Source organism: Rhagoletis pomonella, unplaced genomic scaffold (genome assembly GCF_013731165.1).
Source record: "Rhagoletis pomonella isolate Grant_MI unplaced genomic scaffold, Rhpom_1.0 Rhpom_scaffold_00013, whole genome shotgun sequence".
In the NCBI taxonomy this organism is placed as follows: Eukaryota; Metazoa; Arthropoda; class Insecta; order Diptera; family Tephritidae; genus Rhagoletis; species Rhagoletis pomonella.
Window position 1 is genome coordinate 11,609,822 of NW_023458567.1, and position 23,598 is coordinate 11,633,419.

Consider the following 23,598-nt stretch of genomic DNA (forward strand, 5'->3'; position numbering starts at 1 on the left):
AAAATCACATTCCTAAGATCGGGTTTGGCCGGTAACATATACATGTATGTACATATGTATATATGTACCGGAAATTGTAAAAAAAAAACTACGCAAGCTTTCGCATCAATCGACATTTTCTATGGTTGGCAACGCGGCAAATCAGCTGGGTTTTTGTCAGCCATATGCATTCGATTGTAAATTTCGGCAGCCGGTTGCATCTTGCATTTCCTATCTCATCATTACGCTGTCCACTTCTTCCGTAAAAACAACATCGAAACAAATAAACAAAAGAGTGCGTAGTGTAAAGCAAGAAAGGTAATGAAAAGGTTTTTCCCATTGTGAAATGGCGAGTAGAATTGGAGTTTTGCGTTGCGACGAGCAATAAATTAGGGCACAAGTGCTGAAAATGCTCAGTTGGATTACGAGCATAATTGTAGCCAGACGTACTAAAAGCTAAAAAGTACAAAATTAGTTCTCGTAAATAAACACCGCGGTCCACCGTTGTGAAATAAAAACGGAAGTGCTACGAAAAATTACTATCGCACAAACATTTTTTTGTCAAACACGAAATTCAAGAGTCGAACGGAAACTTCTACAAGGCAAAGCTAATTTGACTTCACATCCAAAAGAAAAAATTTAAAACTCGGCGAAAATGTCCACTTTTGGCGCAGAGTTCGAACAAATTTGGCCGAAAGCCGGCTCAGCTATAAAAATAACTGAATTCGGCAAAAAATTATTGCACAAATGCTTAGGAGTGGAGAAGCCAGACAGGAGTCATATCGATATTAAAAGTTTTATCAAAAAATCATCCAACTTTCCTGTAGAGGTGAGTAATGCATGCAAAACAAACATTTCCATGCAAATAATAAATACGTTTTCTTTTTTCCATCTCAGTTCGGCACCAATACTTGTCGCGTTATCAGTCAGCCCAAAGAGCGTTATCCGGAAATTCAGAAACAAATCGAATCTGCGTATCCGATAATACACGAACGCGTTTTGGGCTTATATCTGGCATTCTTGGAGCACAAATGCAAATATGGTTGGTAAATTAGGTATTGCGATTAGCATTTCACAATGCAATGTAAATGAGAGACCCATAACAAAAGTGATTGGTGATTTCTTGTTTTAGCTTTTACCTTTTCCAAGCATGTTTCGCTTTTTTATTGATTTATTTTAGTTGTTTTTGAAGTAGTTAGCTTGTCATTAAAATTTCCTTTGTTGTTGATTTGCAAAAAAATGCAGTTACTGCAAAAGATCGAATTTTAATCTAAATTTAAATTAGAACCTTGTACACAAATTAGCCAGTTTTTATATATTAAAAACTTAAAATGTGTAGTGATCAAGTTTTAGTTAAACAAGTAAAACAATCCAAAAAATATTCTAAAGAATGAAACGAAAATTCCAGGCAATAAACGCGAACTTGAACTCTATCAAAACTTGTCACTCACCGATTTTGTTCAACGCCTGCTGGCCAAGCGCTGTGTTAGTTTCTTTGGTAAAAACGATAAATATCTTTTATTATCGCGACATCGCGGTTGTAGTGGATTCTTGGATATAGGCACCGATGCAGAAAAGCCACCGCTATTGTTGCAAGATGTACTCAGCTATGATGAGATTAAGGTGAGTGAAAGCAACAAACCCATCATTCCACAATCGTCACATATATTTCTTTCTTCCACAGCTCTCCGCTTTACTTTCTGTCTCCTCACATACGGAATTTCTCAACGACGGCAACCGTCAAAATTGTGGGGTCATTGAACTCAATAAATCACGCATCGAAACAGATGGCGTCGTCATTGGTCTGATTGGCGCACGATTAGTACGACGCGATGTAATGGAATTTCAGGATATCATAATTGCCAGCAAGCAAAATACCAAAGAAAATGGTTACGGCTTACCGACCGATGCTGAAGCAAATACGCGCTCAGCTGATTATCGACGCTTATGGAAGCAGTTCTATGAAGAGCGAGATCACCTATACGAGCAAGTAAAAGTGGACGGCAAACGTTTTGGCAATGCACGCGCAAAGAACGACATATTTGATAATTTGCTTATGAAGAAGCGCTATACCATCTCTTTTGATACGCTGTTGTTGGAGAGTGAAGCGCGTGCTGCCGCGGCAGGCAAGCAAGCTTTTCTGCATGTGGTGGGCATAGGCTTGGGCGTGTGGCGTGCAGCTGAGCACCAGGAGAAAATCTTTTTGGAGACATTTGCGCAGCGGCTGAAAGTGTTGTTGCCAAAATTGCCGCATGTGAGCGTGGTGCACTTCTCTTGGTTTCAGCTGAGTGAGTGGGGTGATTTGAAAAATGGTGGCATGTACAAATCGGAAACACATCCCGATGGCGGTATAAGGACTTTCTTGTCAAAACGTAATCCGGCCGATAAGCTGGTGAGCGTAAAGGGGGTAATACAATTTTTCATTGTTAGCTTTATTGTCAAGGGGAGGTGAGCGGAAGTAGATTTTGCTGGTTGTTACTAAAACTACACATTCATATACTTTGCATGCTCTAATAACGTATTTAAATTTGAACATTTTCAACTATCTAATGCTAAACATTTTATCTGCAGAAATCACCAGAACTAGAGAATATGTTGCTGATCGTCTCCTATGCATGGGACGGCAATGCCTTACCAGGCAACGAATTTTGGATGGTTAGTTATTCTAGAATATCCCTAGAACCTATTTTTCCTATAATTTATATTGTTTATTTCACAGAAAATGCTGAAGTCCACCGGCGACTCTTCCACTGCCTGTAGCACGCTTGTCACTGAACTGCATAATCCACATATTAATACCGAGCTAGTGAATGGTACAAATTTGTACGTTGCTTCGGAGCAGTACGGCGTGTTGCATATTGCAGATTACACGAAAAAGTTGTTGGAATAAAGGCAAGCTTGTGGGAATAGTTGAGGCACATGACGAATTGGACCATCATACATGGAAATATTGTTTGAAGCTTTTTAATATTTAGTTAAATTATTTATGTATTTATATTGTGCAATAACTAATAATTAAGTAATATTTAAAATTATTGTTTAGTTGCATGGGCTCAATAAAAACATGATTTATTGGAAAGCTGCTTTGTTTTTTTACCGTTTTCTTTTGTAACGGACGAAAGGCTATACAATCTATTTTGTTATATAGAAAAATGTATTTTTGTCTGGCTATGTGATTCCTAAAAAGGTTTTTTGTTTATCTACACTCCGCTGCTCTTTTATTTTTGATACCGCCGATTCAGTGAATTTTCTTTTTTATTTCCTTTACTCAACTTCCGCTTCCTTCTCGTAGGCAACGATATCGAATACGCCGTGTACAAGGGTATGACCCTGACCGGGCTGGTACAGCGTCTGCTTACAAAACGTTGTGTTGCCTTTCTGGGGCCTTCTGATAAATATCTATTGCTAAGTGGACACCAAGGATACGGCGGGTTTCACGATGTCGGCACGGCTGCTGAACGTGGCGAGTTAACCTTAAAAAATGTGCTTAGCTATGACGAAATAAAGGTGAGAAAAACGCTTTAAGCTAAAACCAAATTAAGTTTCCGAACTCAACTATTGCTTTTTCACAGCTCTCCGCCTTTCTCTCCATCTCATCGCACACAGAATTCCTCAACGATGGCAATCGCCACAACTGTGGCATTATTGAAGCAGATAAAACGAAAATTGAGCCAGCAGGCGTTATCATTGGCATGATCGGTGGACGCTTCGAGTCCATTGATGTTATGGAATGGCAGGATATAATGATAACGCCCACGCAGAATACTGTAGACCGCGGCTACGGTTACAAGGTGCATGAGGCTGAACATGCAAACAATCGCATTGTTGGATACCGCCAACTGTGGTCACGTTTCTACGAGGAACAAGACAAGCTTTACGAAAAAGTGAGCGTGTTGAATACGCCGCGCTACTTTAAACTGCCATGCACCGATTTTATATTCGACAATGTTTTGATGAAGAAACGTTACGCCGTCTCATTTGACACGCTACTGCTGGAAGCAGATGCGCGCGGGGCGGCCGCAGGCAAACAGGTATATCTACATGTGGTTGGCTTTGGATTGGGTGTGTGGCGTGCTGTGCAGCATCAGTATAAGATATTTTTGAAAACTTTTGGTGAACGAATGCAGGAGCTGCTGCCACGCTTGTCGCATATAGGCGTGGTGCACTTCTCACATTTCAAAGAGAGCGCTCCCGGTGTGCTGAAGGATGGTGGCGTGATAGCTGCGGAGACGCATCCTGATGGTGGCATTAAAACGCTACTAACCGATCGCAATCCCTCGCAGAAGTTGGTGAGTATGCATAAATGGTAGATACATACATACATATGTATGTACATATACACGTAATTACGGTTACTAATCACTTTCATTTATATATTCCCTAGCCGCCGGAATTTGAAAATATGCTCATAGTGGAATCGTATGCATGGGATGGAAACGCTTTGCCAGGCAATGAATTTTGGGTGGTGTGTTTCACGAATTTAGCTTTATAGTTTTCATTTACATATATTCCTTTTTTCTTGCCTTAGGGCTCGCTAAGTGGTTCCGGCGATCCGGCCGCCGCCTGCAGCACTCTAATCACTGAATTGCATAATCCGCATATAAATTGTGGAGTGGTAAATGGTGATAATTTGCATGTGGCCTCAGATCGTTTCGGTGTTCTGCATGTTGCACAGTACGCTAAGAATATTTTGGGGTAAACTATGGATTCCGGAAACGATATAAGATGTGCACATGTAAATACACAAAAACCCCAAGAAATAATTTGCGAATATTTTATGTTTTATAAATACTTACATTTTTTTAATGTCTTACAGGTATCAAACGTTAGCACAATATTTTTAAATAATTTATTATTTAAACTCACTAAATTAAATTAAACGTAAAATTTTACATAAATAAATTGGCGATCGGAATAAATAAGATAAATTTTAAATGTTAGCGTTTTTGATTTATGATACCGGAAATAATATACGCATCCTGTCAACTCTTAATTCCTCTATACAACGCGCCATCTGCAAGTTAATTCCAAGAGACGTTTTTTATCATTTGTTCACAAACGCCATTGGCTCTCAAACCAACCATAGTATTAGGTCTGTTCCACACGAGTCCGTGAGATCCCGCGGGTGAGATACTTCGCCGACCTAAACGGGGTTAGATCGCCGAAACAACAGCCCTTGATCGGGTAAAACCCGAGTCATTCCGGTACGTAGAACCGGCTGTCGTGGGAAAACCCGACAACCCCAACGGCCTTGTCGTTGTGGACCAACCCCACAGAAGCTGCACGCTTCCTGGGGCTGCCGTTAGTGGAACTTGACGACAACGACTGAGATACCAACCGTCCTGGGCGGGGTTGTTGTAGCCGCTACAAAAACAACAGCATCCCACGGGTGCCCAAAACAACCCAGAAAGCATTCCTCACGCTAGAAAAATTGGTAATAAAGAGCGAGTACGTTCCACTTTTGGATCATAAATGTCTTCTTCTTCTTGCCCGAAACAGTCCGAACTTTTTTCCGGACACAAATGTGCAAATTCAAATTGTCATAACAGCTGTTGTTTGTTGAAATTCGAAAGTAAATTTTATAAATACATAAATAAGAAGTTTCAGAAAATGTAGCTATTTGCTAATTTTATTCGCCATATAAGATAAATACACATAAAATCATTGTTTAGAACTGATTTGTTGATTCTGCGCACGAAATGTGGTTTTTTGCGTTCCTCACCCTCTGGGCAATTTTGGCAGGTGTTGACATATTGTTGACACTTTTGAGAGAGTAACTTAACTTTACGCTATAATTACCGAAATAGCCCGGATAGCGTGTGGAACAAAGCTATTGCTACAATGTCTACTAAACTGTTTGGCTCGCCTCCATTTTTTGTTAAGATTTGCCAATGTTGCAACCTTGAAAATTGCATTGGTACACATCGGAGTCGAGGAAGCGCATTGAACAATAATCTGAAGGAAACCTGGCAGTTTAAGGGAAATTGTAATCCTTGCCATTTACGGATCTACGGATATAGATCTAACAATATCCAAAAAAAAAAAAAGAAAATTGCATTCCAACCATATTGAATGCAATTTGCTGATTGCTGCTCGCAACTCTGTGGATTTATGTTTATTACCAATTTTTCCACATCTAATCCAAATGTAATTAAAATATATCACCATTTAACCAAGCAGTGCCAATAAATTTACCATCAGTGAAAAAATAATAAGTTAGTGCAATTGTGTTAGCTATAGCCAGCCGGCGACTTCACTCACTGCACCACACCATAATGAACATTACACGTATTCTAGGACAAAATAACAAGATCTATCAAAAATTTGGCGACTATTGTATTACAGAGACGGAACCGAATCAATGCAGTATCATTTGCTGCTTCTGTCAGGAAGAGCACCACAGCGAAAACGCTTTTTGGGCGCACGTACAACAGTTGCATGCCTATGCGCCAGCGCGGCTCTGCATAATGCGCGATACACCAACGTTAACTAGCTGCGAAGGTGACAGCGATAGCCATGACAATTCGCCAATTGGCAATGACTGTGAATCCACCTTGACCACTGCCAAAACGACTGCGCTTCAACCGGTAGCGAATGATGCACCAATGTACGTGGAAGCTGAATACTTGGAAAGTGTTGTACTAAATGATCCAAATACGCTTTTGGAACTAACCGGCATCAGCAATACGTTTCTCGATTTTCAAGAGCAAAAACCAAATGGAACGAAGGGCGCAATAGAGACTGGCAGCCAAGAAAAGGAAAATGTTCAGCAGGGTACATGAGCACGGCATAAATGTTTATAAATACAAGATTTCTCAAATAAAAATATTTTCAGCTGAGCGCAACCTTTCGAACAAAGAAGATAAGTCGCCGCATTTAAAAGGCATACGAAAAATCATAGATATCGATAAACTCACACCGAAGCAATTGCTAGAGGATGGCGTTCTGTTAAAAAGCCTTTTCCAGCAAATGCAACGCGCCAGCAATGAGTTTAAATATAAACTCAACAAGCTTACACAGGCCGTACAGCTAATTGAAAGTGAGCTGAAGAAAGAACCTGGTAGTCGTACGCTCAAGCGCTACATGAAAATCATACCAGATCAGCCATTTACCAGCCGTGATGAAGTGCTCATATTGGACGATGAGCTGCATCATAGCAAAGAGATGCGTGACGCATTGGTAAGTAAAATATTTAAATGCTTACGGTACTCGACACTATTATTGCATGGTTTTCGAATTCTTTAGCACGAAGAAACAATCGCATTAGCTGCTGAGAATGCAGACGTTTTCTGTCGCATACTCTGGCGTTTTATTATGACAGATGAGGTGTCGAATCAATTCTGCTGGCGTGGTGTTGTAAATGCCGACAAAGTTATAAAATATCCAATCAAGGATATGACCATGATGGATGTGTTTCAAGGTACATTCACACATGCAAAATTTTGATATTTTCACTGAATTTAAAACTGTTTCTCTTGCGCAGGAGTTTTTCGTGAAAAGTTTCCTGGCCAAACGCTACATTTTTTCAAGGATCGCACAATGACCTACTTCAATAAAGCCCACGAGCGTCTGAAACGTAAACAGTTGAACAAAGCTGATGTTAATGGTGCGGAAAGTAATGGCTGTGACTTGGTCTGTACCAAGGTATTGTCAAAGGCACAGGAAAGTGATTATAAGCGCGCCCGTAGTGATGCGGATAAGATTGAAGATGGTGTGGACTCGGTATTTGAGGAAGTATTTTGTGAATGAAAAACAGCTGAAATATGTCAGGATTTTACGGTACATCAAATCAAAGTGGAGCTGCATATAAGATTTATACCAAGTCGGTGTTGAAACCCAGACATTAACTTTCCAGTATTTTCAACTCTAAAAGCCTAGTAACAAATACGGAGTAAAAGACTTGAATTACATTTTTGATCTCAGGAGATATACATATATACATACCGTCGTTTAAAGTACCGCAAAACCGCGTAACTGACATTTGCTGCCAAAAATTGGGTTTGCTCACACAAGCTCTTGGATCAATCCGTATCCATTCGTCTTGAAATATACTAGCATACAATATACAGAAATTTAAGATAAGAAGAAAGAGAATCATTTTGAAATATGGGTGTTCTTACTCTGTAGAAAATAATTTATGCAACCTCACATACGCAGTTTTGCATTTTGTTGATACGCGGTTTTGTACTTTAAACGATATGTATGTATGCAATTAAACATTGTGTGTAATTTATAAGCGATTCTCTCCAGCCTATGTAGGTGAATCAAATAATAACCTAAAAGACAAACACACATTTGTATAACAAAAACAATATACATATAAACAATAAATCTACACTATATTTTAACATACTTAAGTCTACCATTTTCTTACTATTTCGCTGTTCTTTTAAAACCGTTATTTATAATTATACAAGTAAAAGAACTTATATTTTTTTGTACTGAATCGGGGCAAAATGAATTTATTATATGCTAAAGTCTTAAAAACAATAATTGTACCATATTGCGTTTGATTTGTTTGCAATCAAACTTTTATATTAGCATTTTACTACAGCATGTGCTTACGCATACCTCAATGTAAAATGTTATATACATACAAATACGTAAGTAATAGAAAAATTAAATGTATTTTTATACATACATACATATGTTTTTCAAAAGAAATTGAATCGGTTAATAACAAAAGGAAATAGGTCAGCATTTTTCCGGTATGGCAAATTTTATGCAATTCAACAGAGCTCCTTAAAACCTACCGAACTGCATTAAAATTTACATATCGAAATGATGCTGACTTATTTCCTTTGGTAATTAATCGAATGAATTGCTTAACACTAAACGAAAAGTAAAACAATATTTCTTATCACTAAACTTGAACATGCACAAAATTCTCAAGAAAAATAAAATTACATTCTTTAACTTCAATATATTTTTCCTTGTTAAAATCCAAAATAACTAATTTAAACTTATTTATCCGTTTTCAACAACACTATTCTTTCTTATAATCTGTCCTATATGTTATTTTTACTAAAAAATAATAATATTGCAACTATTGCAAGTGACGCAAAAAAATATATGGAAATATAAACCAAAAAATATTAAAGTCATAACTCAACAAAAAAAAGAAAATTTGCATTATTGGCGCACTGTTTTAGAAACGCTGCGGCACTAGTCCTTTGGATCCTTTCAGAAAGTGTTTCTTCTTGCGATGCGTTGACAGATTACACGATTGTTTGAACGAGGCGCCACATAGTTCACACGCAAAACGTCGCTCCTTACTATGCACTGCACGATGTAACTCCAAACGTGATTGGTATTTGAACTTTAGGCCGCAGGTCTCGTAGTCGCATATGTACCAACGCTCGCCATCCTCTGAAGAAACAGCACTGCTGGCACTAGCCGTGGTGCTGTTCGATTCTTTTGGCATTTCATGTGACATCAATGCCGCAGCGGCTACAGCGCCCGGCATGCCCATTGTAGGTGGCAACGCCGGTGCACTATGTACAATGGCGGCTGCATATGAACTTACTGGTGTTACTTGTGGCAGTTGGTATAAGGCAGGTGCAGCTGTGCTCACCTCAACTGTTTGATGCGCAACACTAGCGCCACCACCAGTGCCAACACCTCCCCCACCGCTATGTAAACTTTGTGCAGGTGGCGGTGGCGGTGCCAAGGATATCCCATGTCTTATACTAGGCGGTTCTACTTTTATATCAATTTCGACTGCATTCGGTTCAATTGCGCGCATTTCGGTATAGTCCTTTGGCTCAGGTTTTTCCTGTGAATTGTCTCCATGATCAAGCACGCCACTAGCACGCAACTCTTCTTCATTCACTTTTCGATACAATGGCAAAGGCATAAGGTGTGCTGCTGTTGCTTCAGTTTCTATGTAATTGCGTTGTGGTTCTTGCTGTAGTTTTTGGAGGGAAGTGCGCGAGTGTAAATATATATATTTTTTTGTTTTTCTACAACTTCAAAGACGCGTATATAGTGTTGCGCCACTTACCTGTTTGAAACCCAAGCCGTGCATGAAGTTGTGTTCATCTTGTATATGCTTCCAAAATTGATCTTGTGTCTGTAACTCTTCCTGGCACACTTGACAAACAATCCAGAAGCTCGCATCACCCGACAAACAAAATTCACCCAACTTCGTATATATTTTGTTATTTTTACTTAAAATGCGTGGGAAACCCATTTTACTAACACCACCACCAAAATTTTACTAATTTTATTTAAAAATATACACAAATCAGGAAAAATATCAAAAAATTTGTAATTTCGTTGCCACAAATATTTTTGTTTATTTCCATTGACATTTGGAATCAGCTGTGTGCAGTGATGCCATATTCACTATTTTAACTGTAAATTTCAGTTTTTTAAGACAAGCTTACGCCCGATTTACATGATTCAGGTATTTGACAGCAATTCTTGGTCATTCTCTTTTGTGTTTTCTATTTGCTTTAACACGATTCAATTCTATTGAATTCAAGTTTTTGGTTATTTAAGGCCTGTATGCAGCTCTCAAGAAAAGCAAAAACTCCATATAAAATGACGTACAAGAAATGGCTAAGAAATTTTCTTGAGTCAAATTTCCTTAGAGCAGTACGCATTCTTAAGAAATTTACTACGCTTTCTACTACGGTTTTCTAAAGTTTTTTGTGAAAAAAGAGCACAAGACAACTCAGGTTTGCAACAGAAATATATGCCCGTTCCATTATTTCTTGAGGAAAGAGTGAGGCAACAGGCTGTGAGGTATCAAAAATGTCAAAATTGCTTGGACACACACGCGAAATAATGGCAATTTTTCTTGACCGTTTTCTTGAGAGCTGCATACAGGGCTTCAAATGGGAAACCACGAAAATGTCAAAAGCAAAGCAAGAGAGTTGAAACGTCTATAATCGTCTATTTACTTCTCAGTAAGTCTGTGTATCGAGAGTACTTTCTCCGCCTCATCGTGAATTTTGCCGCAGACCTAGCGTACTGTAAAAATGAAGTTTCGACATACTTGATAAGCTTCCAAAGAGTTTAGACATGCGCGGATAAAACTGGAACAAGATAAACAAATTCTGTTAAAATTCTTTAAAATATATATATTTTTTTTAAATGTCTGTATGGTGAATTGTGTTGTGTGCGAGTCGCGGGGCAGGTACTCGCGATGTGCAGACATACTGTGTGGTGTATTTGGCGTATTACCAAAAAAAAGTACATAATAAGTGACAAATAGTTATAATTGTAGCGAAAGTGCGCAATAGGGGCGTGCCTTCTCTTTTGCCCTAGTGCGTTTTTTGGTTGGATGAAAAGATCAGCAGTCAGATCTTCAACTAGTTGTGGTGCGTGAAAAACTTGTTGATCATCGATATTTAAACTAGTTTCTTTCCGTACTTAGTTTCTACGCACGCCTTACAACATCAGACAGGCCTGTTACGTGTTTTTTTTTTATTACCTCGCTAGTCTATAGTAGAAATTTTTTTTTATTAAATTTGAACGAATAATTAAAAATATCTCTTAAAATTTTAACTTTAATTGTAGATGAATTGTTTATGTTTGTTTGGTATAATTAAAACCCGTAATTTTCTGAAACTCCCATTGTTTTTGGAGTTTGCAGTTTTTTTGTTGAAAATTAATTTTTTCTTGGTAATCCAGTTTTGTTTAAAGAAATCTGGCAACACTGACCGTATGACAAAACGCAGTGTTGCTCACAAAGCGAATAGAGACTGCTAAACATAGCACGGTTAAAGGCCTGTATGCAGCTCTCAAGAAAACGGTCAAGAAAAATTTGCCATTATTTTGTGTGTGTGTCCAAGGAATTTTTACATTTTTGATACTTCACAGTCTGTTGCCTCACTCTTTCCTCAAGAAATAATGGAACGGGCATATATTTCTGTTGCAAACCTGGGTTACCTTGTGCTCTTTTTTCACAAAAAACTTTAGAAAACCGTAGTAGAAAGCGTACCAAATTCTTTAAGAACTGCGTACTGCCTTAAGGAAATTTGACTCAAGAAAATTTATTAGCCATTCCTTGTACGTCATTTTATATGGAGTTTTTGCTTTTCTTGAGAGCTGCATACAGGACTTAAGAATTTTGTTGAAAAATGAATTATTTTTAAATTTCAACGGACTTCCCATTAGTTTTACCAAATAAATTAACAAGTTAAAATGGCTAAGGCTCTTTAAGATTTTGAAATAAACGATTGAGAACTAAATACAAACCAAACTCATTTTACTTGATGGCAACCCTCTTAAATACTTCCGCTTTGTAGCTGCGCATTTCCTTTTCACACAAAAGTCGTTTCTGGTATTACAATTTTGTGATAGCCATTAACAACATGCATTATATTTCAAATGTGCAATACAGCGAAGACTGTGTGATTAATGCCATGATAAAAACATAGCAAGGTAGAACCGTTCTCTCAATTGGTCGGCCATGATTTTTTTTTGAAGTTTGCCAACATTTTAAAATCATATAAAAGTGAAAATAAAAAATTGAAATTGTTCGAAATTGTTGTTGCTTGAGATTGAAAATGAAAATGTGTGTGTGAGTTTGTGAGTAAATTTAAAAATTAAATTGTTTGGAAACGTCAAGAATTTTAAAAGTGACTCTCAGCGGTTCTACCTTACTATATTTTTATCATGATTTCCCAGTAGATGATTTCAGGAGTTAAAAGCCCTTCCGAAAAGCCTTCCTGAGAGTCAAGAGGCCTTCCACTCTACATTCCTTTTTCATTTGTTTTTTTTTGTATGGAGTGGCACAAATTGAAGGGCTTCTTCTTTCGCTACCCATAGAACGCCATGTACTTATCTCACGTTAGTTCAAACGGTGAAGGATTTGCATTGACAAAACATGACTTGACTTGCTCTAAAAGGCCATCATCTCTATCAAAAACACACTTCACCATCTGACGGAACAGCTTAGGTTAGGTTAAGTTCGAAAGTCGTACCAATGGAAAACTTTAGGCGAAGGCGATCTCATATGGTCATCTACTGCTGCAGAAGACCGCGAGTGTAATGAATGAAGTAATTTTCGCTTAAACTCGCTGATAAACTCCTAGAACATGCAAGTATCACGCAATTACACAAATAAAGCTATCAGGCTACAGGAATGAAGTGCTTTTACAAGCTGCCAAAAAATCAGTCATCTAAATTTTATTTTTATTAAGTGCTTTGTTTACACATTTGAATAAATTAATTTTCTTAATAAGTTTTCCCTTATTTTAATGCTAAAGAATCTTGTAATTACATAGTTATCTTCCTCAACAAATATAATTTCAGTGGCGTTCAAAATAATAGCAGTAAAATTCAAAATGATGCTGTTGGAAACTCATCTTTATTTACATATGTATTGTTAATAATTTTCATTTAAAATATGGACCGATCTACATATATCAGATACCACATAAATAAAAGTTTCTAAACTTATACAAATTTCAAAAAAAAATAAAAAATCAATCTTAAAAAAGTTGTCACAAAATTTGAAACTTTTTAATCAGAATCTTTAGAAAATTTTCGGGTATGCAGTTTTGTAGCACATTCAATTCAAAAAGTATAATAAAGTACAAGTTTGAAGTCGCTAAAAATTACTTTTGATTTTTTAGACTATTTTTTGTGGAGGGTGTTGCGCATTTTCTTCCATAAAAAAGTAAGTTTTGTTCGTGCGTTAAAGCGCAATTACCCACGGATGTAAAAACCGAGAACCTATCAGCTGACACGGTCTATCTTATGGGATCTGAGTGTTAACAAAAACTCAACACCGCATGACCGTGACGTAGACGTTGCTTCTCTCTCTCTATCAACAGCAAACTTGATACGTTCGTGGGTAACCGCGCTCTTATATGGGAGAAAATGCGCAACACCGTACACAAAAAACAAATCCTAGAAAATCAACTGAAATTTTTAGCGATTTGAAATTTTCACTTTATTACACTTAAATTGAATGTTCTACAAATTGCATACCCGAAAATTTTCTAAAGATTCTTATTAAAAAGTTTGAAATTTCGATGACAACTTTTTAAGTTTGATTATTTTTTTTTTAAATTTGTATAAGCTTTGAAACTTTTATTTATGTGGTATCTGATATAGATCGACCCATATTTTAAATGAAAATTATTTAAAATAAATAAATAAAGACAAGTTGCCAACAGCATCATTTTGAATTTTGCTGATATTATTTTGAACGCCACTTTACATATTTGTTTATTACCTTTAATCAGACATTTTATATAACTACACAAGAATGTTAAGTATTTTATTAAAAATGTAGGACTTTAATCAAAAGGTTTATATAAATTACGCTACTTCTTTCATATTATGTATACATATTTTGTGTTCCGAATTTAAATGTACTGTACTGCATGTTAAAGTGTGCAGTGATCTCATGGAAAACATGCGAAAATCTTGAATACTAAAAATAAAGTCAGCTTGAATACAAATTGGAGCATATTCATAGTCCAAATAAACTCGATTCTAAAGTTAGTGGCATCCTTTTGACATAAGTTTCAATGGAATTGCTGTCGAAAAGCTGCAACTAACTTTAGAGTCGACTATGAATGCTCCATTGCTTTTTAACAATACTTAAAATTTATAGCAGAGCTTAAAGCGTACAAAGTGCAGCCACTAAAGAGTTAAATTTGAGAAAAATGTATTTCCAGAATACATAAAATGTAAACATCGCCATCACTTAGGTCTCACAAGGTATTATATACTGTCATATATAGGCAGGTTCTGCAATTCGTTTCCGAGTGAATTTCCGACAGTCATTTTGAATTCATCCGCAGAACCTGCCTGATAGTTATAGATTGTAAAGTTGCACGACTATGTTGGTAATGCTATGAAAATACGACCTACAACAATACGACAGTATGGGCCTGTTCGAGGCACGTAATAAAAGCGGCATTACTACTGCACTGATGAAAATTTGCAACACTGTTGCAACTGCCCAACTGACAATACGCTGCTAGAAATTCACACCGAACGTGATACTTTAATAATTCGCGCAACACTGCGGTTGTGATTGCAACTCGAACAAGCCCTATACAACACCTAATGAACTCCCTAAATTATTCAACAATTAATTAAGGGCCTCGAACTTAAATAAAACAAAAACAATCTTACAAATTTTGAGTTAAACAGAATCTTGATTTTCAGGGTTCCGAACTGCTTTTTTTAAGGTTTCAATCAATCGTAACAATTTGTTTTCGTGGGAAGAAGTGTAAGTATAAGATAATCGTTTCCATATAAAAAAATGCAATGCTACTTATATATCATATATACTAAATATAAACAAACACAATCAAATTAAATCCGTCTATGTACACATGTAAGAGAAACACAATTAAGACAGCGCTCAAATTTTAAACATTCACAATACATATTCTTCCCTTACTTTCCTCTAAAAAGCGACAAAAAGTAGTAAAGAAAATGCAGAACGCAGCAAGCAGCAGAGTTGAAAGACAAAAAGTTGTATAGTCATTTCTTAGAGATTTTTATTTCATCGCATCTTCATTTTATTATTTTTCATTTTACTTTTATAATTTATAAACATTTACATAAAATGTATATTTAATTATACTACGAAGTTTTTCATTATTTTTTATTTAACATATTGTGTTTTTTTTTCTTCTTCTCTTGTATTAGCAATACGCGAAAAGAACTTTTAGGTAGAAAGCTAAGTGTGTATGTGATTTTATCATTTCATTTTTATTTATTTATTATTAAATTTTATACTACAATTTAAGAATAGGAAAAAGAAAATTGAAATGTATTAAAAAAGGCATGAAATTAGCGATGTGTGAGGAAATGCGTGCAAAAAGTACAATTAATAACGATAGCGTAGGTATATAATTAAATTTGTTCCATACAAGATGCATATTGGGTACAAATAATTGCAGTCACACAATTTTAAGGAAAACGCTTAATTCGAAATTTGTGAACATTTTTAGTGTAAAAAAATTACAGGAAATTGTTTTACATATATATACATACATATATATGTATGTTAAAATTTAATTGGGATTGAAATTAATTAAACTATTTAAAATTAAGTAATATTTTTTAGGGAAGCGGGCAGTTGCGCTTTAGTTTTTTTGTTTAAATTGAAAATATTAATAGAACACGCGTACAATCATACATACATACTTGCTTAACAACAGGTCTACAAATATGCCTTTTAAGTGAGTTTGCAATTACGTGTTTCGTTTTTAGAAGAACACAAATTACAAAATGTACATTAATTACACATGTATACATTTGGTTGTTAAAAAGTACATACATATACATAAGTTAAATCTAAGTAAACACGCTTTTCTTTGCCTTGAATTATGCAAATTTTGTGTGAATTTTTTCTACTTAGTGTTTTTTGTTTCTTAGCAAAAGTCAACTGTAAATGTTTTTAGTGGAGCGAGAGGGTATTTTTTATTAAAAGGAAGTTTTAGAATAATTAATAAAAAATAATAATGAAAATAAAATGTAAAAAAAAAACTAAAAATTAAGAACTTTATAAAATGCCATAAATGTATAATACGTATAATAAAAAATTGTATGTATAAAAAACACATAAATTATAAAAATATGTTAGGAAGTATAAAATAAAATTATAAGGAAAGGTTAAAAAATATACAAAGTTAATAAAATGTAACTTATGTAGTAAAATATGAATGAATAAGTTACATCAAACAAGAAAAAATGGAAAGATTTACCAAAATTTTACCCTTTATATGGTTTTAATATCTGAAAATTTTTAGAGATAAGTATTTCACTTTTGTGGTGCTGTTTTTTTTTGGAAAAGCAATTTCTTGCTAACTGCTATCGGCTTAATTTTGATCATCAATATACACATGTACACATTTCTCAGCAAACTCTGTGCATTTGCAAAAATTTCAGTTTCACGTTCGAAATAGATTTTTGTACAATTTTTTTATATTGAAAGTAGTGAATTACAAGAATTTTAATCGACATGTAGCTCATTTATTGGAAGTGTCATAATTCACAAAAAAAAAATTAAACTTCCATTAAAAATTGCAGAAACCACCACACACAAACCGCCACATCTTCTTCTAAGTTGTGTAAAAATTTCATAGCTGTACTTATTAACAATAGCACAATCAGAAGAAAATGTGCCTTCATTTTTACTAGCTGTAATCTTTAAGCCCCTTTTTTGACGAGTTTTTGATTTTTTTTTTTAATTATGACACTCTTGCAGCAAACTAACGATATGTAAAAGACCTCGATCGACCCTAAGCCTGAAGCAAATAAGAAAATTGTTTCGGAATTTGAGCACTAATAAACCTTCTCAAAAACGAGATATTTTCTTTGCTAAAACTTAGAATACAGCTCTTAAGAAAAATCAGAGGAAATATTTTTCATAATTTTTTTAAACTTTCTTGAAGGAATAAATATACAAGGGTCGTATGAATAAAAACTAAGCAAATTCTTTTTCTTAAATTTCAGACCTTTTACTGCAATTTATTTGAATAAATCGATATCTTCTTGAGAGCTGCAAACTGATCAATTTTTCCGTTTTTCTAGAGCTGTATTCTGAGCTTAAAGCATCATAAATAAATTCAACAAAAACAAATTAATTTTTTTAACAAAAATTAAGTTTATTTTTTGAACACATATCGCTTAAAAATTTCCAAAATAGGAAAAAAATTAAATAAAAAATACCCTCATACAACCACCGGTTCAATATTGCAATATAATGGCATTTGGGTTACTATGCAAGAAGTACATATCAGAAGTTTCTTTGTTTTTTTTTCTTTTTCTTTTTTTACAAATCAAAAAACAGTTACAATTTATTTAACACAACAGCATAAAGAGAAGTTTCACAGAAGAAAATATTATCATTAAATCGAATATATATAGTATGCGCTGGTTTTGTTATGCTGCTGTCGCTGTGGCCTGCTGATAATATTCGACTTTTTGCACTGCTGCAGCATCACTTTTCTGCCAGCGACAGCGTCAAACTGCTGCTATTTTTTTTTCATATTTTCCACCCAAATTTGCTTGCTTATTTGTTGTTACTGTTGTTATTATTGCTACTACATGCGTTCACAAAAAGGTGTCTTAAATAGTGTTGTGCTCGTTTGCTCGCTTGTTGTTTGTCGGTTTTTGTTGTATGAAGCAACACGATGATGCATTTTTTGTGGTTGTGTGAAGCTAGAGTTCATGTTTTGTGTTCGTTTCTTCGTACTCATTTGTCAACATTTTCTAATGGATTTCGTTCCTACGCCTGTTGGTCTGCTTAACGTGCGCGCTCTTCACCTTTTTCTCGATATTTCTTCAATTCTTATACTCAATTATAATTGTGGATGGAAATATTTAGTTATGTCTTTTATAATTTTCTAACTTTTTTTAGTTCGCATACAATTTTTCAACTTCCATTCAAGTTTGGTCCAATTCTATAGAATTATTTGGTTTTTGCATCTGTTCCGAACTCTTCGTCCTCCTCTGCTTCTTCTTAGCATTTCTTTTGCTTTTTGTTTTTGTTTTGTGTATGCAATTTGCAATTTTTTTTTCATGGATTTTCATTTTGCTTGTTACTTAGACTAACAAATATATATGTGTATATATATATATAAATAATTTGCTGTTGTTGCTTGCTGATATTACTAATACAAATACGCATAAAATGTTAAATTTTACATCATTCCATTTGAGATTTGTTTTTGTTTTGTTTTGCTATTTTCTACTATTTTCTGCATCTTTTACTGAATCTGCGAAATTTTTCCCTTACAACATTTTTCTGTTTGTCTTTGTATGTTGGGGCGTGAGGTGTGTTTTGTGTGTTGTGCACGTAAAAGTAGTAGTGAATTTGTTGTTGTTGTCGAGTCCATGAAATGATGAATTTCTAAATGGTGTAATCTTGCAGCAGATCTCATGTATATGGAATGAGCTTGCAAAATAGCATGCACTATCGACAGCCACTCCAGAGTTCCAAAGCTTTTAGATGGGATTGTGTGTGGAAATTCATTGGGAACCTTGTTTCTCATTGCTTGGTGGCATGAAGAGCGGCAACAATAACCTTGTAGTATGTTGTAAAACGACTTACATTCCACAGCCCAAACCGTCAGCATGTGGATAGCGGCTGCTTGCGTATTAATTGAAATATACTGCAGACGAAACAAATCATTTAGACAAATTTTCAGATTAAGTTCCACATTCCAAATCTTTGCTACTCCAGATAAGATTGCGCTTGCTTGAATTTAACCACACGAAAACGTAAATGCAGCATTTAGGAGAACTTTCAAGTTAGGTTGCACAATCCAAGCTCATACTTCTACTCACCAGACTGCAGTGTCTAATTTAAAATACGCCCAAACGGAAAATCAGCATTTAGCAGTACTTTCAGGTTAGGTTCCACAATCCAAATCCATGCGAATCCAAATTGAACTTTGCCAGTAGACTTTTAAGTACGCCAAAAACGAAAAGCAGTAGGCTCACCGATCCAACTCCACAATTTTCCACGTTAGACTACAGTTTTATGCACAAAACAGCCGAAAGTGAAAAGCAACCCACTACACAGCCATTTAAAGAAGGCTCGGCTCCACAACCCGAATTCACGCTACGCCGGTTCGAACTGCTTAGATATGAGCGCTGCTTACAGTTGAAATTAAGTAACTATTTAAGTAGGTTACGCTTCAGCTTAAGTTCCACATAACACATGTACGCATTTGCGTGTTGGGCGAGCAAATTTTAATTCTCAAAACGTGAAATTTTTCTCAAGTACGAAGGTATGTATGTTATGCCAAGCTCAGGTTGGCTGCAACAAATTTTCAACCAAGCCAATTGGTTAGCATTTTGCGCTAATTATTTAAGTGTTAATTGCTTTATTCTTGCCATCGCTTAGCTTGTATACTCCTTTCGCTGTTCCAGCGCTTCAAATTAGCCGTTAATTAACACTATTAAGTCGAAATTAAACCACACTCAACACCAATTTGTGGAACGTGTTATTTTGCCAATGCCATTTCCCTGTGCTTTTTTTAATGCCTCTGCGCTGCTTTGTTCAGTTCTCAATTCTATTGTTGATAATATTACTGCGACTACTGTTGTTGTAATTTTTTGTTGCTTTGGGATTTTTTCCTCCAATTTAGTTGATTTCTTTCTCTACTATGAATTCAATTGTTTTTGTATTTTGTTTTTTTTTTTGTAAATTTTCCATGTATGTGTACGTGTGTAAGTGGTATTTTGTTGTTGTTGCTGTTTGTTATTTTTTTTGTTATTGTTTAACCGCTCTTAAATAATAAAATTGCCACTTGGCCTAAGTAGAAGTAAATAAAGTGACGCGTCTCATGTGTGACATACGATCCGAAGTTTCGGCCCACAATACAATGCCATGTGGGATTGTATTTCTTGTCGAATTCCTTCTTAATGTAGGCGGCGATATCCTGCAATGAAAATGAGAGGGCATAAAAACAAAATTAGTTTCGCAAAGAAATTTTACTATTTTAAATTTACTGATTTCAATTTAATTCTTTTAATTTAATTTTTAAAATTTAATGAAATAAATTTAAGCTTTTTCAATTATTTTAAATAAATTTTAATTTTTAACTATTTAGTTTAGATAATTCATTAATTAATTTTTTTTTGTTTAAGATTTTCTTATTAGATTTTTTAAATTAACATTTAAAAGTTTACTTTTCATTTTTATTTATTTCATTTCTTTAAATTTTTATTTTTTTAATTCTTTTAATTGTTTAAAGCCGTATTTTAATTTCTTTTAATTACAACTATCTTAATTTTTTCATTAATTTTTATTTATTTTTTATTCTTTTTATTTGTTAAATAAAAATTTTTATTTCTTTTTAAAATTTCTTAAATTTTAATTAAATTTTTGTTAATTACAATTTTTTCGTGTGAAACGGCTTACCCTTAATTTTTTAACATTTTTACATCTTTTTTAATTTTTAACGTTGTTTTATGAATTGAACTCATTTTTTTTTTATTTCTTTAACTTTTTCAATTTTGTCCTTTTGTAAATTAAATTCTTACTATTTCTTTGAAATCTTTATTTATTTTTCTGTAAACTTTTTTTCTAGTTCAAATTTTTACTATTGTTTCTAATCTTTCTAATTTTTTAGTTTTTAATTTTATTTATTCCAATTTTCATTTTTTTTATCTGATTATATTAACAAACGTGGTTGCATTCTACTTAGTAGTTATTTTTCTTGAATTTTTTTATATACAATATTTTTAATTTTTACTTTTTTGTCTACTTCTTTCATATTTTTAAAATTTCTTTATTTAATTTGTAACAATGTTATTGCGCTTTGTACCACGATTTGTTTGTTAGGAAAAATGGAAAAAGCAACAAAGCCTAAGTGGTAGAAGTAATTATTATTATTTATTCATTTAACATTTTCATTGTTTTATTTTATTAGTTCATATAAGAATATTTAAGTCAGATTCTAATTCGAAGGCTTAGATTAAAAAAAAATCCAAATTGATACTTATTTGAATACTAATTAAAAAAAAAAAATATTCCTTTTCCATCTTATTTTACTTCTAAATTCCCGCATTTTATTAGACTACTTCATTGACACTGCATAAATTCTTATAAAAACTTAGCATCGCTGCTTTTGAAGTCATTTTAAGCTCAGGTAAAGCGACATTTCTACGCCATTTAAGCCTAAAAATGCATATTTCCGCAAAAGCGAATGCGGAAAAAAACAACTACGGACACGGAGGGCGGTACGGCACACGCACACAAATAAATATAGAAAAAATACGAAAGGATAGATGAAGAAGAATGAAGGCCCACTAACCCAGCAAAAAAAATAAACGACTATCGAGAAAAAATATAACGCTTAATGCATGTGTGCGTGTGAAAAAAAAACATGCGCATACAGCGACTATGTAAGCGAATACAATTTTCATAGAATAAAAAAAAAATAGAAAAAATCATTAGGCTAAGCTTAGACAAAACAAAAATTGAGAAACAAATTTAAAAATAAAATAACTAAAAGGTCATTGTCAGTTTGCTTTTGTTGGCCACTGTGCGCTGGTATTGGCATAAAGCTGCTACATATGGTGCAAGTGATTACGGTGTAGTGCAAGGGTATTTTATTGGCGTGCGAAACGAGGTAGAAATAGTAAACAATTATGTAGCTTGTAGGCAGGCACTTAACGAGTTATTATTTAATGCGCCTTAAAATAGACTATACTTGTATCAAAGGCTTAGCGTTTCACATTTAGCTACACACTTTTTTGTGTTAAAAGAATTTGATGCGATAATTAGAGCAAAGTAAGTATTACGCCAAAATAATAATAACAAAAAGTGGATGTAATTTAGGAATGCGCGAGTTTACTTGAGGAATAAACTTCCGTATCGGTTATCCTTTGCTGATTTAAAAATCGATAGCAAACTAAAACATTTATAGCATGTATGTATAATTTATTGACCCATGTCAACGTGTATTTGAAGCGCGTGGAAACTATGTATAAATACCAGCGTAATTTGAACAATGAAAAGCTGCACGCATGGTGGCAAATAGTGTGTCAAAACAAAATATTTACTAGAATTTATGGTAAGTAATCAACGTAGAAAAAAATGCACATTAATATTTATTGTAACGATTTTTTTTGTTTGCATATCATAGCTACTATTGGTGAATCAGTACTTGGATGAGTGTATTGCATGCCAGATGTTCTAGACGGTTTACAACTGAGTTTTTTTTTGTGTGTATAAATGTGTATGAAAAAAATAAACAGCATTGAATACCGAAAACTTCACCCGCTAACCCAGATATTGAACAAATAGTAAATAAATTACCAAGCACTGTTTGTAGAACAAATAGGAAAATAACAATGGAGATTTGTATCAAACCAGACAGAAATTCGCTTAAGTATGTGCATTGTATATACTTGCGCATGTATTTAGATACATACATACATACATGTATTTATATATTGTGCATGGAATTTTTCCACCTGACTGTGGTGTCGGTTAACAATAGAAGGTTTTTTTTACCTTCCTTTTATTAGCTCGGGATGTAACTATGTAATATTGATGCGCCTAAAAGATGCAGCGATTTCTATTCTCAAGTTACATACCTGATGACAGTACGAATGGCAATTATAATAGGTTTTTTAAACTATAATTTTTTAACCATACGCTGAGGGAGGTAATGCATAGTAAAATTGATTACTTTATATTAACTTATCGTTGGTATTTAAAAAAAATGTATTTTCATTCCAAAATTTAGCACGCGCGTATGTACATATATGTAAGTGACATACAATGGCGGAAAAATTATATAGGGACACGACATTAAAAAAAAAAATCCATATTTTTCTTATATTTAATATTTATTATTTTTTTTTATAAAAGTGTAGCGCATTATCTAACAAAAACCGTATAAATTCATATTTCAAACTTTGTGCAAAATGTATAAAAATTCTGGAAAATTGCATTTAAATTTTCAACTTTTTAATAATTTTTTTTTTTTAAATTTTTTTTTTAATACGCAGTTTTATAGCCCATTAAATTTTAGAAGAATAAAGTGCAAGTTTGAAGTTCCTAAAAAATTTGCTTTGATTTTTTGATCATTTTTCTTCTGAATGTAGTACGCATTTTATTTTATTTTTTTTTTCAGTACAAAAAAAAGTTGCCGAACATAAGTACTTTGTATG

General features: G+C 34.2%; 4 protein-coding genes across 10 annotated transcripts in view; 2 read left to right on the forward strand and 2 right to left on the reverse strand.

Annotated features, from left to right (window-relative positions):
• The first annotated feature begins 80 nt into the window (after positions 1-80).
• LOC118748802 lies at positions 81-4,888 on the forward strand. Of its 6 annotated transcripts, XM_036483485.1 has the most exons (7): positions 81-808; positions 877-1,021; positions 3,272-3,486; positions 3,552-4,268; positions 4,364-4,444; positions 4,508-4,714; positions 4,796-4,835. In XM_036483485.1, the coding sequence occupies exons 1-6, from the start codon at positions 635-637 to the stop codon at positions 4,676-4,678; spliced, it is 1,503 nt and encodes a 500-aa protein (XP_036339378.1). In that variant the 5' UTR covers positions 81-634; the 3' UTR covers positions 4,679-4,714; positions 4,796-4,835. The 6 variants fall into 6 exon arrangements, 5 of the variants coding, with proteins under 5 accessions (XP_036339378.1, XP_036339377.1, XP_036339376.1 ...); XM_036483484.1 differs by having other exon boundaries at positions 82-808; positions 4,508-4,888; XR_004994093.1 differs by lacking the exons at positions 3,272-3,486; positions 3,552-4,268; positions 4,364-4,444; positions 4,508-4,714; positions 4,796-4,835 and adding exons at positions 1,388-1,602; positions 1,664-2,427; positions 2,551-2,634; positions 2,699-3,058 and having other exon boundaries at positions 105-808.
• A 987-nt stretch (positions 4,889-5,875) lies between these two features.
• Positions 5,876-8,472, forward strand: LOC118748803. Its single transcript, XM_036483489.1, has 4 exons — positions 5,876-6,753; positions 6,815-7,158; positions 7,225-7,399; positions 7,463-8,472. Exons 1-4 carry the CDS (start codon positions 6,255-6,257, stop codon positions 7,726-7,728), a joined length of 1,284 nt encoding a protein of 427 aa, XP_036339382.1. The 5' UTR covers positions 5,876-6,254; the 3' UTR covers positions 7,729-8,472.
• LOC118748804 (AT-rich binding protein) lies at positions 8,338-10,306 on the reverse strand. The gene is made up of 2 exons (XM_036483490.1): positions 9,983-10,306; positions 8,338-9,886 (listed from the first exon to the last, which is right to left on the reverse strand). The coding sequence occupies exons 1-2, from the start codon at positions 10,169-10,171 to the stop codon at positions 9,128-9,130; spliced, it is 948 nt and encodes a 315-aa protein (XP_036339383.1). The 5' UTR covers positions 10,172-10,306; the 3' UTR covers positions 8,338-9,127.
• Positions 10,307-17,999: 7,693 nt separating this feature from the next.
• LOC118748805 (dynein light chain 1, cytoplasmic) overlaps positions 18,000-23,598 on the reverse strand; it is a 32,074-nt gene continuing 26,475 nt past the window's right edge. For both annotated transcript variants that reach the window (XM_036483492.1, XM_036483491.1), the window contains exon 3: positions 18,000-20,354. In XM_036483492.1, the coding sequence (XP_036339385.1) occupies positions 20,193-20,354 (162 nt within the window). In that variant the 3' untranslated portion in view covers positions 18,000-20,192. The remainder of the gene's footprint in view (positions 20,355-23,598) is intronic.

Bases quoted from the DNA above. Each gene is read 5' to 3' on its own strand.
- LOC118748802 (XM_036483483.1), top strand. From the start codon at position 635: ATGTCCACTTTTGGCGCAGAGTTCGAACAAATTTGGCCGAAAGCCGGC. The intron at 809-876 runs GTGAGTAATGCA...TTTCCATCTCAG, and splicing joins CATCCAACTTTCCTGTAGAG to TTCGGCACCAATACTTGTCG. The intron at 2,387-2,550 runs GTAATACAATTT...TTTTATCTGCAG, and splicing joins AGCTGGTGAGCGTAAAGGGG to AAATCACCAGAACTAGAGAA.
- LOC118748804 (XM_036483490.1), bottom strand. From the start codon at position 10,171: ATGGGTTTCCCACGCATTTTAAGTAAAAATAACAAAATATATACGAAG. The intron at 9,887-9,982 runs GTAAGTGGCGCA...CAAAAACTACAG, and splicing joins ACGGCTTGGGTTTCAAACAG to CAAGAACCACAACGCAATTA.
- LOC118748803 (XM_036483489.1), top strand. From the start codon at position 6,255: ATGAACATTACACGTATTCTAGGACAAAATAACAAGATCTATCAAAAA. The intron at 6,754-6,814 runs GTACATGAGCAC...AAATATTTTCAG, and splicing joins AAAGGAAAATGTTCAGCAGG to CTGAGCGCAACCTTTCGAAC. The intron at 7,400-7,462 runs GTACATTCACAC...TCTCTTGCGCAG, and splicing joins CATGATGGATGTGTTTCAAG to GAGTTTTTCGTGAAAAGTTT.